General features: G+C 39.6%; 1 protein-coding gene and 1 pseudogene across 1 annotated transcript; both read right to left on the bottom strand.

Annotated features, from left to right (window-relative positions):
* Positions 1-503: 503 nt before the first annotated feature.
* On the bottom strand, positions 504-2,872 carry LOC116692877 (uncharacterized; annotated as a pseudogene).
* An 877-nt stretch (positions 2,873-3,749) lies between these two features.
* Positions 3,750-10,097, bottom strand: LOC116692876 (uncharacterized). The gene is made up of 6 exons (XM_032521452.1): positions 10,029-10,097; positions 8,404-8,560; positions 6,581-6,701; positions 6,093-6,165; positions 5,016-5,046; positions 3,750-3,970 (listed from the first exon to the last, which is right to left on the bottom strand). The coding sequence occupies exons 1-6, from the start codon at positions 10,095-10,097 to the stop codon at positions 3,750-3,752; spliced, it is 672 nt and encodes a 223-aa protein (XP_032377343.1).
* Positions 10,098-13,464: the final 3,367 nt, after the last annotated feature.

The raw sequence follows: 13,464 nt of genomic DNA, 5'->3' as shown, positions 1-13,464 counted from the left end.
TCTGGAAATGAAGACTTCCCTTAATGAGAGCAAGCACACGTATTACATGTATGTAGACTTACAAAACATATAAACTGTTAAATTGTACATGCATGAAGGAGGTAAGGATGATTATCTGTGTCCACATACTGAGTTGGATCAGAAACCTCCAGTTTGGCAACACATGACTATTCTATGGAAATATTTCAAAAACCTTGACAAAGTCTAAAGTCTAATTAAACCATAGATCAAAGATGTGTGCTTTATCTGAATTAGAAGTGAGTATATTTGATCATTTAGTGGGAACCAAATATTTGAGTCAAGACACTGTAAAAATAGAATACATTTTTAACAAACAAACATTAAATACCTTGAAAAGACACAAAGGCAGACAGAAGACAATATCATTCCCTTCTCAAAGTTGGCTACACTCTGCTGCTCAGTGCATACGCATCTACAAAATGCACATGGACACACGTATACTGTAAATATGGACATACATACTTACAATTCTGTACGAAATGTGACAATTTTCTGCCTTTATTGTTAATCAAATACAATCAATAAAATGTTCAGTCTCTTTTACTTTGTATGGATTTAAGTCCTGTGCATATTCAGGGTTTATACTGAAACAGTAGTAAAATGTGCTTCGTACTTTGTTTAGCATACTAAAAGTTCTTGGTTGTTAAAGTCTGGAGATTAGTGGCAGCCTGCAATATGTAACTATATTAAACTGAATGAGATCTGTATAAGGTAAAATGTGAAACTTAAATTTGGAACTCTTCATTTGTTACAGGCCTAAATAACATTACCCAGTGTGTTTGTTTTTGTATGAAGCAACGCTGTTTTGGGACAAATTCAATGTTTGAGGAACAGAAGATGGAGGAACATCAAGCAATGTGTCAGTTTAACCATTAAACCATGAATCGATAATTTCAAAGCTGACAAACACTCTCACGTCCACATGGTTTTGTTTAAAGTTAAGACAGCCATGCACAGAGCTATGGCAGGAGCTCTGGAACACCTCTTTCAAAGGTACATCTGATAAAAATATCAAATGCATACTGTCAGGCATTTTAAAATAATTTCTCTTTTAAATCTGACAACATCCCACCAAATGTTCAGTGGTACGCACCGTGGTTTATAAAAAAAAGCCATTTCATGCCATCAGTCTGTGTATTGTCAAAACCTAAACCAGAGTGAATCAAAAGTTCAGTCCCTATACTTGGATTAAAAGTATCTCTCACAAAAGTCCAAAATCAAAAATGAATTCAGCGTTATAGTAATTCAATTAGAGGAATATCCTCTCTGAACCTTTCCAGATCTTTGGACATTGAATCTCATATTTAGATTATGACTATTACCCAATACATTTTACATGTAGAGACAACAGTTTAAAATAATACATCTTTAATTTGAGGGTTTTATGATCCTATGTAGATTAGCTCTTCTGCTGACCAGGAAAAATAAATCAAACTCAAACAATGTTAAAAAAACATCAACATATTTTGGTCCACATTGTGTGAAAAACAATTGTAGTAAGTAGCTCTGGGTAGGGAGCTCCTTGATGCACTAAAAAGTCCAGTCCATGCCCCCCCCCCTCCCCGTCTTCATGTTGGAGTCGAGAGCTCACTTCCTTTGGAGTATCCAAACTTAAGAGTGGGATTCAAGATGAACACAAGGAATGAGGACAGAGCGTAGGGGAGGAAAATGAAGTCGCTTGTAGACAGAAAAAAGATGGGTGCCTAAAACAAAGAGACGAGGGAAGGAGTGTGTTATGAAATGAAGAGCAGAGGGACAGAGTACAAAGGGAGACTGGATCTGAACGTACAGAGAGGGCATTTACATGACAGAGCAGCACTGGCAGGTTTTGTCGGTCTCCTCTCTCTGACTAGCCCTGGTCGGGCTGTGTGTCTCTGTGCAGGCAGCTGCTGCTGCTGGTTTCTCTTGGGTGTTGGGGGCTTCGGCCTGCAACAGAAGGGGCTCCTTCTCCTCCGGCCTTGCTTCTGTCCACTGGATCTCCTGAGGATCGACCAGGGGCACCTCCTGAAACTGGCCAGGCAGAAGGGCAGGGTCTTGGGCTTTTAATGCTGCCTCAGCTTCAGGCTCAGCCTCTAGCTCAAGGGTGACAGTAGAGGGTTGCACCTTACGTAGACCGGCAGCAAAACCACTGCGGTGCCCTCTAGGGCATTGGCTGGGGACTGCACCTGCACAGAGGTCCCCATTGTCTGTGCTGTCCTTCACTTTTCATCTCTCAATCTTCATTTTCGCTTGCCTTCATGCTCAGTCTTCTCTGGTTGTGTGAAAGATTCTGGAGTGGCTTCTGTTCTTACTACCTCCTCCACAGCCTCCCCTCCATCTTGGCCTCCTTCTGGATTCGGCAGAGTTGTTTCCTCTGGCTGCAAGGTCTTCCACTGATCTTCTTCTGGTGCACGATCTTTAAGTAAATCATCCCCTTCATCTGTGATGATCACACATTCTGCTCTCATCATCACAGTCCCTTCGTCCTCCTTCCTATTAATGTGGACATTTTGAAGCCGACCAGTCTCTGCCTCAGAAACACCCAGGCTTGACTCAGGCTCCAACGTCACGCTAATAACACCCTGAGAGGCTACAACTGGTCCGTTGGCGGTGGTAAGGTTGTGATCGGGGTCTGCTTTTAAGTCTTCTCTGCCATTGGTAAGGACAGCTGCGGTTCATCCAGTCGTTCCCTTTGGGTTGTCTCTACTTGACCTTCAGTTGTTTTTGGAAAAAAAAAAACACACATCAAAAAAACATCAAATAAAATTCACTATGAGTAAAGGAGGGTATATCTGATGAATTGCATTAATTGTAATGATGTTCATACATTTAAATCGTGTTGAGTGAATTTGCAATCAATCTGCCTCGCCATCATTTACACCGATTATTAGCTTTAGTTGTAGGTGGTGTCGATACACCGTAACTTGATTGAATTATGAAATATGATTGAAAAAATGAAAAATGATAGAAATATGTCAATGCTCACTTTATGTAGCTACTTTATGTATTGTAACGCAGTAAACAAAAGGTTCTGCCAGCGATGAATCTTAATGCAATAACACAGAAAAGTCACTCACCTCTGCGTTAATATAAAACGCAGAAGCTTATAAAGGGCGGCTGTGGCTCAGTGGTAGAGCGGTTGCCTGCCAATTGGAAGGTTGGTGGTTCGATCCCCGCCCCTGCAGTCATTGTCGAAGTGTCCTTGGGCAAGACACTGAACCCCGAGTTGCCCCCGGTGCTGCGCATCGGAGTGTGAATGTGTATGAATGTTTATCTGATGAGCAGGTGGCACCTTGTACGGCAGCCCCGGCCACAGTGTATGAATGTGTGTGAATGGTGAATGTTTCCTGTAGATGTAAAGCGCTTTGAGCAGTTGTTAAGACTGAGAAAAGCGCTATATAAATACAGCACATTTACATACAGCACATAAAGGGTAGCAATATTTTAAATCCAAACCATAAAATGTCTAATCTTGAACAAAGTCTTCTATTTGTTACAGAGAAGAATGTAATAACTTAATGTAAGTGGATATTTCTTGTACTGTCATGAGCAGTCTAAAGTTATAAATGCTAGATGATTTAAGTACAACTGGAATTTGAAATACAAATATTATTTTTGTGAAATAATAGGCATGCCTGCGCCACTCCTTTCTTTAAAATGCAAATTTAGTAAGATCAGTTTATTCAATGCATACAGACATATTTCTATAGGAATTTTGTTGTCTTTAGGGGGTTGTGGTAAGATGGTGATTAGATAAGAACTAAGGGGAAGAATGAAAAGGGGAATTTAGGATATTTGTTATTTAATGTGTGCAGGATTCTCCTAAGGTTAATTTGGGTTTGCATTCCGTACATGAGCTTTATGAGAATATTGTGGCGTGTGTGTGTGTGTGTGTGCATTTTATGACACGAGTCAACTCCATACCCACCCGATCCTATTGCATTGTTTTCTCCGTTCTGCACAACCATTTCTGATGAAGACGAGAAAAAAATGTGTATTTATTGCAGGTAGCAGTGTTTTTCAGTCAGACATGCAGTATGGAAATCATGAAGTACCCTGAAAATAACACAATTAAGTCTACTGTACCTTTAAATTAAAATATTCAAACTAAGGTGTAACTGTATCATGAGGTCTACACTGAAAACAGAATTACAACGTGGCTTAATCAACACACCTGTGCTTCTTTGGAGCACTCATCTTGTCAGTATATCGATGCACAGGTGCAACATTAAAAGCTGACAAAATCCTAATTAAGAATGTGCGTTTCTTTTTTCTTTTTATTGTTTTAGGTGGTGTAGAACTACTACAAACTACTATTTTTTCTATTTTTGTTATTTCCACTCTTCATTCTGACCCCAACCGGCCCGTCAGACACCGCCTACCAAGAGCCTGGGTCTGTCCCAGGTTTCTTCCTAAAAGGGAGTTTTTCCTCGCCACTGTCGCACTGTTGCTTTCTCTGGAGGGAACTACTAGAACTGCTGGGTCCTTGTAAATTCTGGAGTGTGGTCTATACCTCCTCTATCTGTAAAGTGTCTCGAGATAACTCTTGTTATGAATTGATACTATAAATAAAATTGAATTGAATTGAATATAAGTTATTTTTATCATTGCAAGCAATGAGAGAAAAATGGGAAGCAGTCAAAGCATTAAACAAATGAAATCTACTCAAAATGTACTGATGTACAGCAATTAAGTAAGAGTAGCATTAGAAGCACAGTTGTGTTTTAGCCTGAAAAGCAATGGTTTTAACATGATCAAGTGTTGCAGGGTTGACAGGTATTGGACAGAACACAATGTCAAAAAAGGCGTTAAGAGCAATGCTTCGTTCTGCACTCCGTCTTACACTGAGTTTGTCAAATTGCTTAAAAATGCTCATGTTAACTCTCATACAGTGCGTAATTTGCACCGGTGTATCGCTTTCACTGGTAAAAAGCTAATGGAAATGCAATTTTCTCAAATGTCTACTGTTATTTTAACATTTCTCTGTACTGAAAGGTTCATCTGATCTCACTTACCTGCTCCATTCTCAGCCACTTCCACTGCCTCCTGTTGGGTGAGAGGGACAGTGGAGGGATTGTGATTTACTGTTACTCAAATGGTGAAACTGTTTGTTGTGTTGCCTAAACATCTAGTGTAATTCGAAGGGAATATAAAAAGAAAAAAAATAACAATGAAATGCAAATACTGGCACATCTACATCACAGAAGCTTAAAGGAAGCAGACACAATGCAGAAATATTTTTCCACATGTCATTTAAATATGTTTTTATCCCACACTCTTAACAGCACAGACTGTATTTAAATAGTTGATGTGTCAATGTGAACTCTCAGATGGATGATAGTGATGAGTTTAGATGTTAAATGACCATGACATGCGGCTTGGTCACAAGGGGGAGTGATTGAGTTGAAAAGCCTGACCTGCCCTCTGAAAGGCGGACCCCTTTACACAGTATGGTGTAACATGCACTTAGCTACATCTGATTATGTATACAGATAAATAGTGATCATGTACAGTATATGTCTGTACTTTTTACAGTTAATAGCTTGCTTTTCCAAGGACATGAACATATCATCACACCCCTATTCTCCCCAGAAAGCACTAGGCAAAAATGGTGATAAAAAAAAACAACAGTTTGAGTTGCCAGCTATTAGCTGTCACTCACTCTCAGTCTGCCCACCAAGCCAAAGCTTTGCTAGCAGGGCCTGTTTAAAGTGATGTATTTTATAGGATAAGGTCATACATTCTCCTCCATCACAGGCTGGTAAAGCTAATAAAAAACAGGATCCTCTGTTTATGTCTTGAGTTGTTGTGAGCTAAACTCAAACAGACAAGATTAAGATGAATATATGACAACTATGAAACACTTCACTAAACAGACCCTGTAGTGGACGGCAGGAAAAGAGGGACAACTCTTATGTTCTACAATGAAGACCTTTAGCGAGGTGAAGTAAACATAGTTGGCCTGAGTCAAAAGAATAATTTCAGAGTGGATCTAGTGCTTAATTGTTTATGTAACACGCCTGCTTGCATTCACAAAGTTCCTGCTTGTGTGTGTGTGTGTGTGTGTGTGTGTGTGTGTGCAAGTTCCCCACCGTATGGCCATGCTTCATCTGTTCCTTCAGCTTCACTTCCTCCTCTTCCAACTGCTGACTCTCTGACTGCAACCTGAGATATATGCATACACACAAAAACAAACACATCAAATCTATACTAAAAAATGCACAGTTAGTTTGTTGTAATGTGATGCTTAAATATGATTATAGCCTTATTTTAGGATCTAAGTAACACTAGGCACGTTTAAATTCCCCTAGAGGCCATGTGGCGGTGTGTGTGAGATCTTGGAGTGTAGACCTCAGGGACAACATTGTCCATTGCAATAAAGAAACGTCTAACCCTGTCTGTGGCAAGTGTGCAAATAGAATCTCCCTCTCACCCTCTGCCGGCGTTCAGTTGAGTACTGGCGGAATTAAAATTAAAATTTGTCAAAGCAAACATATTGACAACAACAACAAAAAATAGAAAAGGGAATACACACAGAGAGAGAGCAAGAGAGAGAGAGAGAGATAGAGAGAAAGAGTGCTTGTCTATGTGCTTTCCATTCTCCTGGGCGCCCCATAGAGGGGAGCGGGGGCTCTGGGAGGTCGGGGACAAGGGCGCTCCCTCCATTAGCCTCTGGTCCCTCAGAGACTTCCTCTGGAGTTCTAAGAGGAGGTGAGGAAGTGTGGAGCTAGAACAGTGACAGTAACTTGTGGTATTGAAACTACAAGTATTGGCAATGAAAATAAAATTTGGCATTGAAACTACAAGTATTATTAGTATTAGTATTATTAGTTTTATTCATCACTGAATAATGTTCAGCTGAAGAAAAAGAATTAGGCCTACTTCCGTTCAATGCCAAATTTTATTTTCAGTGCTACAAGTTACAGTCACTTTTCTAGCGCCATATTATATCAAGATACACCTTTAATACCAAGATATAAAATTGCATATGATGAGCATCCGGCTCTTGATTATACCAGAATATCCTCCATTATTGTACCATGCTTGAAATGCATTAACCAAACTAGAATGTTGAAGCAATGGCCAGCTATCCCAGCTTATTAAGTATGATATGGCTAGCTTGGTAAGCACTTAGCTAGCTAGTTGACCAGAAAAAGTCCTTTAACATCTAGAATTACACTTAAAACAACGGATTACCTACAAGTAATGGTTCAACAAGGGAACGTTTTCAGAAGATAAAAGACGCCTGTCAACATTTCCTTGTTCACAGAGTGGTAGATGATGCTAACATTCTTAGTTTAACTCTAACTGCTAGCTATACAACTGTGCCAATACTGGTTGCTACGGGCAACAGAATGTTCAACTGAAACTAGCTGCTGGTGGCAGGATGGTGAGAAGAAGAGAAAGGCTTCACCAGAAGCAGATTTCTCTTCATGTCTGCGGGACTATAAATCCAGCAGCCAACGTATAGTAAATACTGATTAAATATGATTTTAGCGTGTCTGTTATTTAGCTCAGAACTTGGTAGGTCTAGTCACTATGACAATGTGAACATTATCTTGTTTATTGGATATTTTTTCCTCCAAAAATTGTTGTAGAAGTGGAAACTTGTGTTGAATGTACAATGTCTAAACTTTCTACTTTGTAAACTTAAACAATGTCTTGCATGATTATGGCCACTTTCATACAGATTTCATGTCAAATTTTACTACATCTTCATTTTAAGTACTTACATGTAGCTTGCAAACAAAACACAAGTGTAGTGTTCTATGAAGTGTGTATGGAAGTGTGTTTAGACAACACACAAACACAAGGTACACAGTACGTATGTATCATATTCAAAATGTATTAATTTCAATTTAAGATTGTTGGTGTTTTTAATACACTACTGCATACAACAATATAGAGTATCATGTGTGTATTTTGTAGCTATTATATGTATACATAAAGATTCTTAATTTGTAGGCTATTTTACGATATATATAACACAAAGAAAATCTACTCTTATGGATATTACATGTATGTAGTTGAGTAATTATCTGCAAACTCTGCTAAAACTTCCTACCCGTAAGCTACTGTCAACAAGTAGCATGCTGGTGGTTTCCACAGTATTTGAAGACATATGTACATAATAGAACAATGTAAAATGTGTCCAATACTCATTTGTCACGGCTATTAGACGTGAAGGCCAGTAAAAAAAAAAATTATACATATAGTTCTTTGTATCTAATATTCTTTGTATTGGTATCAGTCTAAAGAATTCAGATGAATTGCTTTTATAAAGCTTTGTTATGCTTTCTTAATGGATATATTTTATGCAGTCTCTTTTCAGCTTCTTCGGCGTACCTTTCATTAAATTCTACAACATCAACGACGCAGCATTCCCACAACCATCCCACCAACCTGTAGCAGGTGCAGTGAGACTCCGAGGATCCACCCTGCAGCCGTCAAACTGGCTTTTACACTGAGCACGAGCACAAGCCTCACACCCAGAGGCCTCTCCAAGATCCCAGGGCCCCAGGCGCAAATGGCTAACACTTCGTGTCACATCGAAGGACTCCTGAAGAACGTAAAGAGGAATTAAATGGGTTTGACAAAAAAACAGTTGAACCAGTTTGCCAGTGATTGTGTCTCCCTGCACCATGATCTGGGTGAAGACACAGGTAACCCAGAGTGAGCATATGGTTCTTGGTGACACCGACTCATGATTCTGGAGGAAATGTACGCTGCCATTAAAAATCACCGGTTGTGGTGATGTTTTTTTTCTTTCTTGATTTCTATTCTTATTCAGGTTCTATTCTCTGTTGCCCAGAGGTGTATTTCAGTTGTCAGTCTGGTTGAACCATTGTAAAGCGTTTTGTTCTCTGATGTACAAAACATTTCTTTTTTAAAACCCTTTATGTAAGGGTTTGTAAAGAGGGATTTCTACAGCCTTAAAGCATGAAGACTACTAAGAAATATAGAGTTACCCTCTCAGCCATCTGACTGTAATAAATCAAACAGTAGTGTACATCTTGTTACAAATCTGACATCTGTTAACTTTCAGTTTGGCTCTGACAGTTGTTTGGAACAGATGTTTTGGCTTTGTCCTGGCTTCCCAACCACCAGCGTTTTCATGGTATTTCATAATGAGGCCTGGTCCACTCTGCTTAGGACGGTCTACAGTGTCTTGTACACGGCTCCTGCAGCCCTGCTCACAGAGATCTTACTGGTGGATGATGCCAGCACGGATGGTGAGTTTCTGTGGTGCTACACGCAAAGATGGATCCATATCAAAAGACAGATGTATTTCTCTTCATATTGTACATCGTTGAATTCTGAAACCTCCTTAAATTCTTAATCAGTAAATCAGTGGTGGTTGAATATGGAGCTAGATTTGTTTCTTTATTACATGTGAGAAAATAAATGATCTGAGAAAAAAAGAAATGTTTGAGAGACAAAGCATTTTATGAGAGAAAAAAATATTTGAGAGAGAAAAGTTTTCATACCAATTGCAAAAAATAATATTTGAGACTAAAAAAAATAAAATATAATTTTTTTAAATTATTTGAGAAAGAAAATCTCTCTCAGAACACTTTTTTAAACTCTCAAATATATATATTTTTGCTGTCAGTGTGAAAAAAAATTCTCTCAAAAATAAATGTGTTTCTCTAAAAACGTTTTTCTTCTTACTCTCAAAACCTAAGCTTTTACTCTCGATTCACTTTTTTGCTCTCGTATCAGGAATTTTCTCTCAATGTGAAAATACTATCATGGGCGGAGTAACGTTCCTATTGGCCAGTCGGGTGAGCACCGTCTTGTCTTGGGAGTCCATCTGAATCATTACACCATTGTCACCATCATAGATGCACTGCCTTAGTTGATCGCAGAAGCTAGCGTTAGCTAACTAGCAGCCAGCCGGCTTCTAAATAAATACCTTTTAATTATCTTAACACTTTTTAACAATCAAACTGAAACACTGGTGGTGAGCCTTAGGTCCTGCAGCCGCAGTGTTTTTCTCATGTATCGTGTCTTGTTTTACTTCATACCTTGTCTTTGTGATTGTCTACCCCGGCCTGACATGTTTCACCTGTTCCCTGCCAGCCCTCGTCTCTCATTACCACTCTCTTTTGTTTTCTTATTTCAGTGTCTGGTTGTCTGTGTTTGTTCCTGGCTTTTAGTGTTTCTAGTGCAAACTCAAGAAGGTGACTGTTTTGTGACTGTAGGCTATATAGAAAACACCCTCTGGATTTGGTTAGGCATTTTCTGCACAGGAGTTGCACTAGGAGGGCATCTCTTTACGGCCATCAACAGGAGGAATCATCCCACTAACCAATAACTCTTGCTTTTATGTACATTTAAGCATTTGAGTATTCCATTCAAAGTATATGTCTTGTGATGTTTTATATTTTTCTAATGGTTGACAACTCCAAAAGACCAAAATCAACAATGAGCCTCCTGCTACTGACATATTGTAGTCACTGTGCAGCCAAAGCCTGATTATTTTATTCCTCTGTGCTATAGAGCTCCACTGTTGTCTAAAACACTGGTAGACTGGGACTCATGTTCTTTCATTTAAATACATACAAACTGTTGTTTATTTTAAGTCAATTTCACATACACTCACTCACTAGGGCACCAAATTAATCCACTGATGGAAAAAGTACCCAACAAATGTACTATTTACTCTTGTTTGAGTAAGGTTTGCTAAAAACGTCAGTGCCCAGCTGTAAGTTACAAGAGCTTGTATGTCATGTCTACCTGTCCAAGACAAAGATGGTGCACTTCTACACTGGCATCATTCAGTCCAAAGTTATAGGTTTCCCACAGTCCCCCTTGATGGTTATCTTGGACCAGAAAGTACTCTGCAAGGGCCAGTCTATATTAGACTGCACAAACCACCCCCTTCACTCTGAGTTCATAATACTCCCCTCAGGTCGCAGATTCAGGGTACCTTTGTTCAAGAGCAATATTAAAAACTCCTTTGTCTCATGTGCAATAACTTGGCTTAATTTGCACGTATAATAGTAGTGTACATGTAGTACTTTCTTTTTTTTTTTTTTAGAGATTGCTCCATTGGTGATAAATTGTGTTGTGTGTATCGGTACACAATCCGTCCTGGCTGCACGATGCATACTACGCATGCGCAGAAGATATCATGATGAACGCGGATTTACGACACTGCACGATCTGTTCCCATAGACAGTTAAAGAAAGTCTGTTATTTTAGCTGTAGCCTGCTTTTCCCACTGTTTAGTTTGAGTAACGTTATTTTAGGCTGAATCAAGCTGTCATCTAGCGGTTAGCCGAACCAACATTGTTAGCTTTCCGGTGGAGGCTAACAGCAGACCGCTACTGTGGAACATATTGTGCAGTGCCGTAAATTCTCGTACATTATGATTATCATCTGCGCGTGCGCGGACATATTGCATTTGCGCAGAACGGATCGTGCAAGAAGGACGGATCGTGTAACTACAGTGTGTATTACGTACAGGAAACCTTTTTTGACCTTGTGTCTTTGTATTGTTGCCTTGTCTATATACATACATACATATATATATACACTACCGTTCAAAAGTTTGGGGTCACATTGAAATGTCCTTATTTTTGAAGGAAAAGCACTGTACTTTTCAATGAAGATAACTTTAAACTAGTCTTAACTTTGAAGAAATACACTCTATACATTGCTAATGTGGTAAATGACTATTCTAGCTGCAAATGTCTGGTTTTTGGTGCAATATCTACATAGGTGTATAGAGGCCCATTTCCAGCAACTATCACTCCAGTGTTCTAATGGTACAATGTGTTTGCTCATTGGCTCAGAAGGCTAATTGATGATTAGAAAACCCTTGTGCAATCATGTTCACACATCTGAAAACAGTTTAGGTCGTTACAGAAGCTACAAAACTGACCTTCCTTTGAGCAGATTGAGTTTCTGGAGCATCACATTTGTGGGGTCAATTAAACGCTCAAAATGAAAGAAAAAGAAAAAGAGAACTTTCATCTGAAACTCGACAGTCTATTCTTGTCCTTAGAAATGAAGGCTATTCCATGCGAGACATTGCTAAGAAATTGAAGATTTCCTACAACGGTGTGTACTACTCCCTTCAGAGGACAGCACAAACAGGCTCTAACCAGAGTAGAAAAAGAAGTGGGAGGCCGCGTTGCACAACTGAGCAAGAAGATAAGTACATTAGAGTCTCTAGTTTGAGAAACAGACGCCTCCCCAACTGGCATCTTCATTAAATAGTACCCGCAAAACACCAGTGTCAACATCTACAGTGAAGAGGCGGCTGCGGGATTCTGGGCTTCAGGGCATGGTGGCAAAGAAAAAGCCATATCGGAGACTGGCCAATAAAAGAAAAAGATTAAGATGGGCAAAAAAACAGACATTGGACAGAGGAAGACTGGAAAAAAGTGTTGTGGACGGATGAATCCAAGTTTGAGGTGTTTGGATCACAAAGAAGAACGTTTGTGAGACGCAGAACAAATGAAAAGATGCTGGAAGAATGCCTGACGCCATCTGTTAAGCATGGTGGAGGTAATATGATGGTCTGGGGTTGCTTTGGGGCTGGTAAGGTGGGAGATTTGTACAGGGTAAAAGGGATTCTGAGCAAGGAAGGCTATCACTCCATTTTGCAACGCCATGCCATACCCAGTGGACAGCGCTTGATTGGAGCCAATTTCATCCTACAACAGGACAATGACCCTAAACACACCTCCCATTTGTGCAAGAACTATTTAGAGCAGAAGCAGGCAGCTGGTATTCTATCGGTAATGGAGTGGCCAGCGCAGTCACCAGATCTGAACCCCATTGAGCTGTTGTGGGAGCAGCTTGACCGTATGGTACGCAAGAAGTGCCCATCCAACCAATCCAACTTGTGGGAGCTGCCTCTGGAAGCGTGGGGTGCAATTTCTCCAGATTACCTCAACAAATTAACAGTTAGAATGCCAAAGGTCTGCAATGCTGTAATTGCTGCAAATGGAGGATTCTTTGACGAAAGCAAAGTTTGACGTAAAAAAAATCTTATTTCAAATACAAATCATTATTTCTAACCTTGTCAATGTCTTGACTCTATTTTCTATTCATTTCACAACGTATGGTGGTGAATAAGTGTGACTTTTCAGGAAAACACAAAATTGTTTGGGTGACCCCAAACTTTTGTGTGTGTGTGTGTGTGTGTGTGTGTGTGTGTGTGTGTGTGTGTGTGTGTGTGTGTGTGTGTGTGTGTGTGTGTGTGTGTGTGTGTGTGTGTGTGTGTGTGTGTGTGTGTGTGTGTGTGTGGCAACTTGACTAGTTGGCAGAGGTATTCATCTATACCCAGTGGTACAATTCTTGTTTTAAATGTTTTTGTAAAAGGAAAAAAGTTAATTACAGTAGGCCTATTATATTTAGAAAAATAAAGCTGAAAAATTGTTCAATTGTTTCTAATTTTTCCTAATTTCTTTCTTTGTTTCCTCATACTCAACATTGCTGGGAAGGCAA

The sequence above is a fragment of the Etheostoma spectabile genome, chromosome 7 (genome assembly GCF_008692095.1).
Source record: "Etheostoma spectabile isolate EspeVRDwgs_2016 chromosome 7, UIUC_Espe_1.0, whole genome shotgun sequence".
NCBI lineage: Eukaryota > Metazoa > Chordata > Actinopteri > Perciformes > Percidae > Etheostoma > Etheostoma spectabile.
This window is presented reverse-complemented; position numbering and strand designations above follow the sequence as displayed.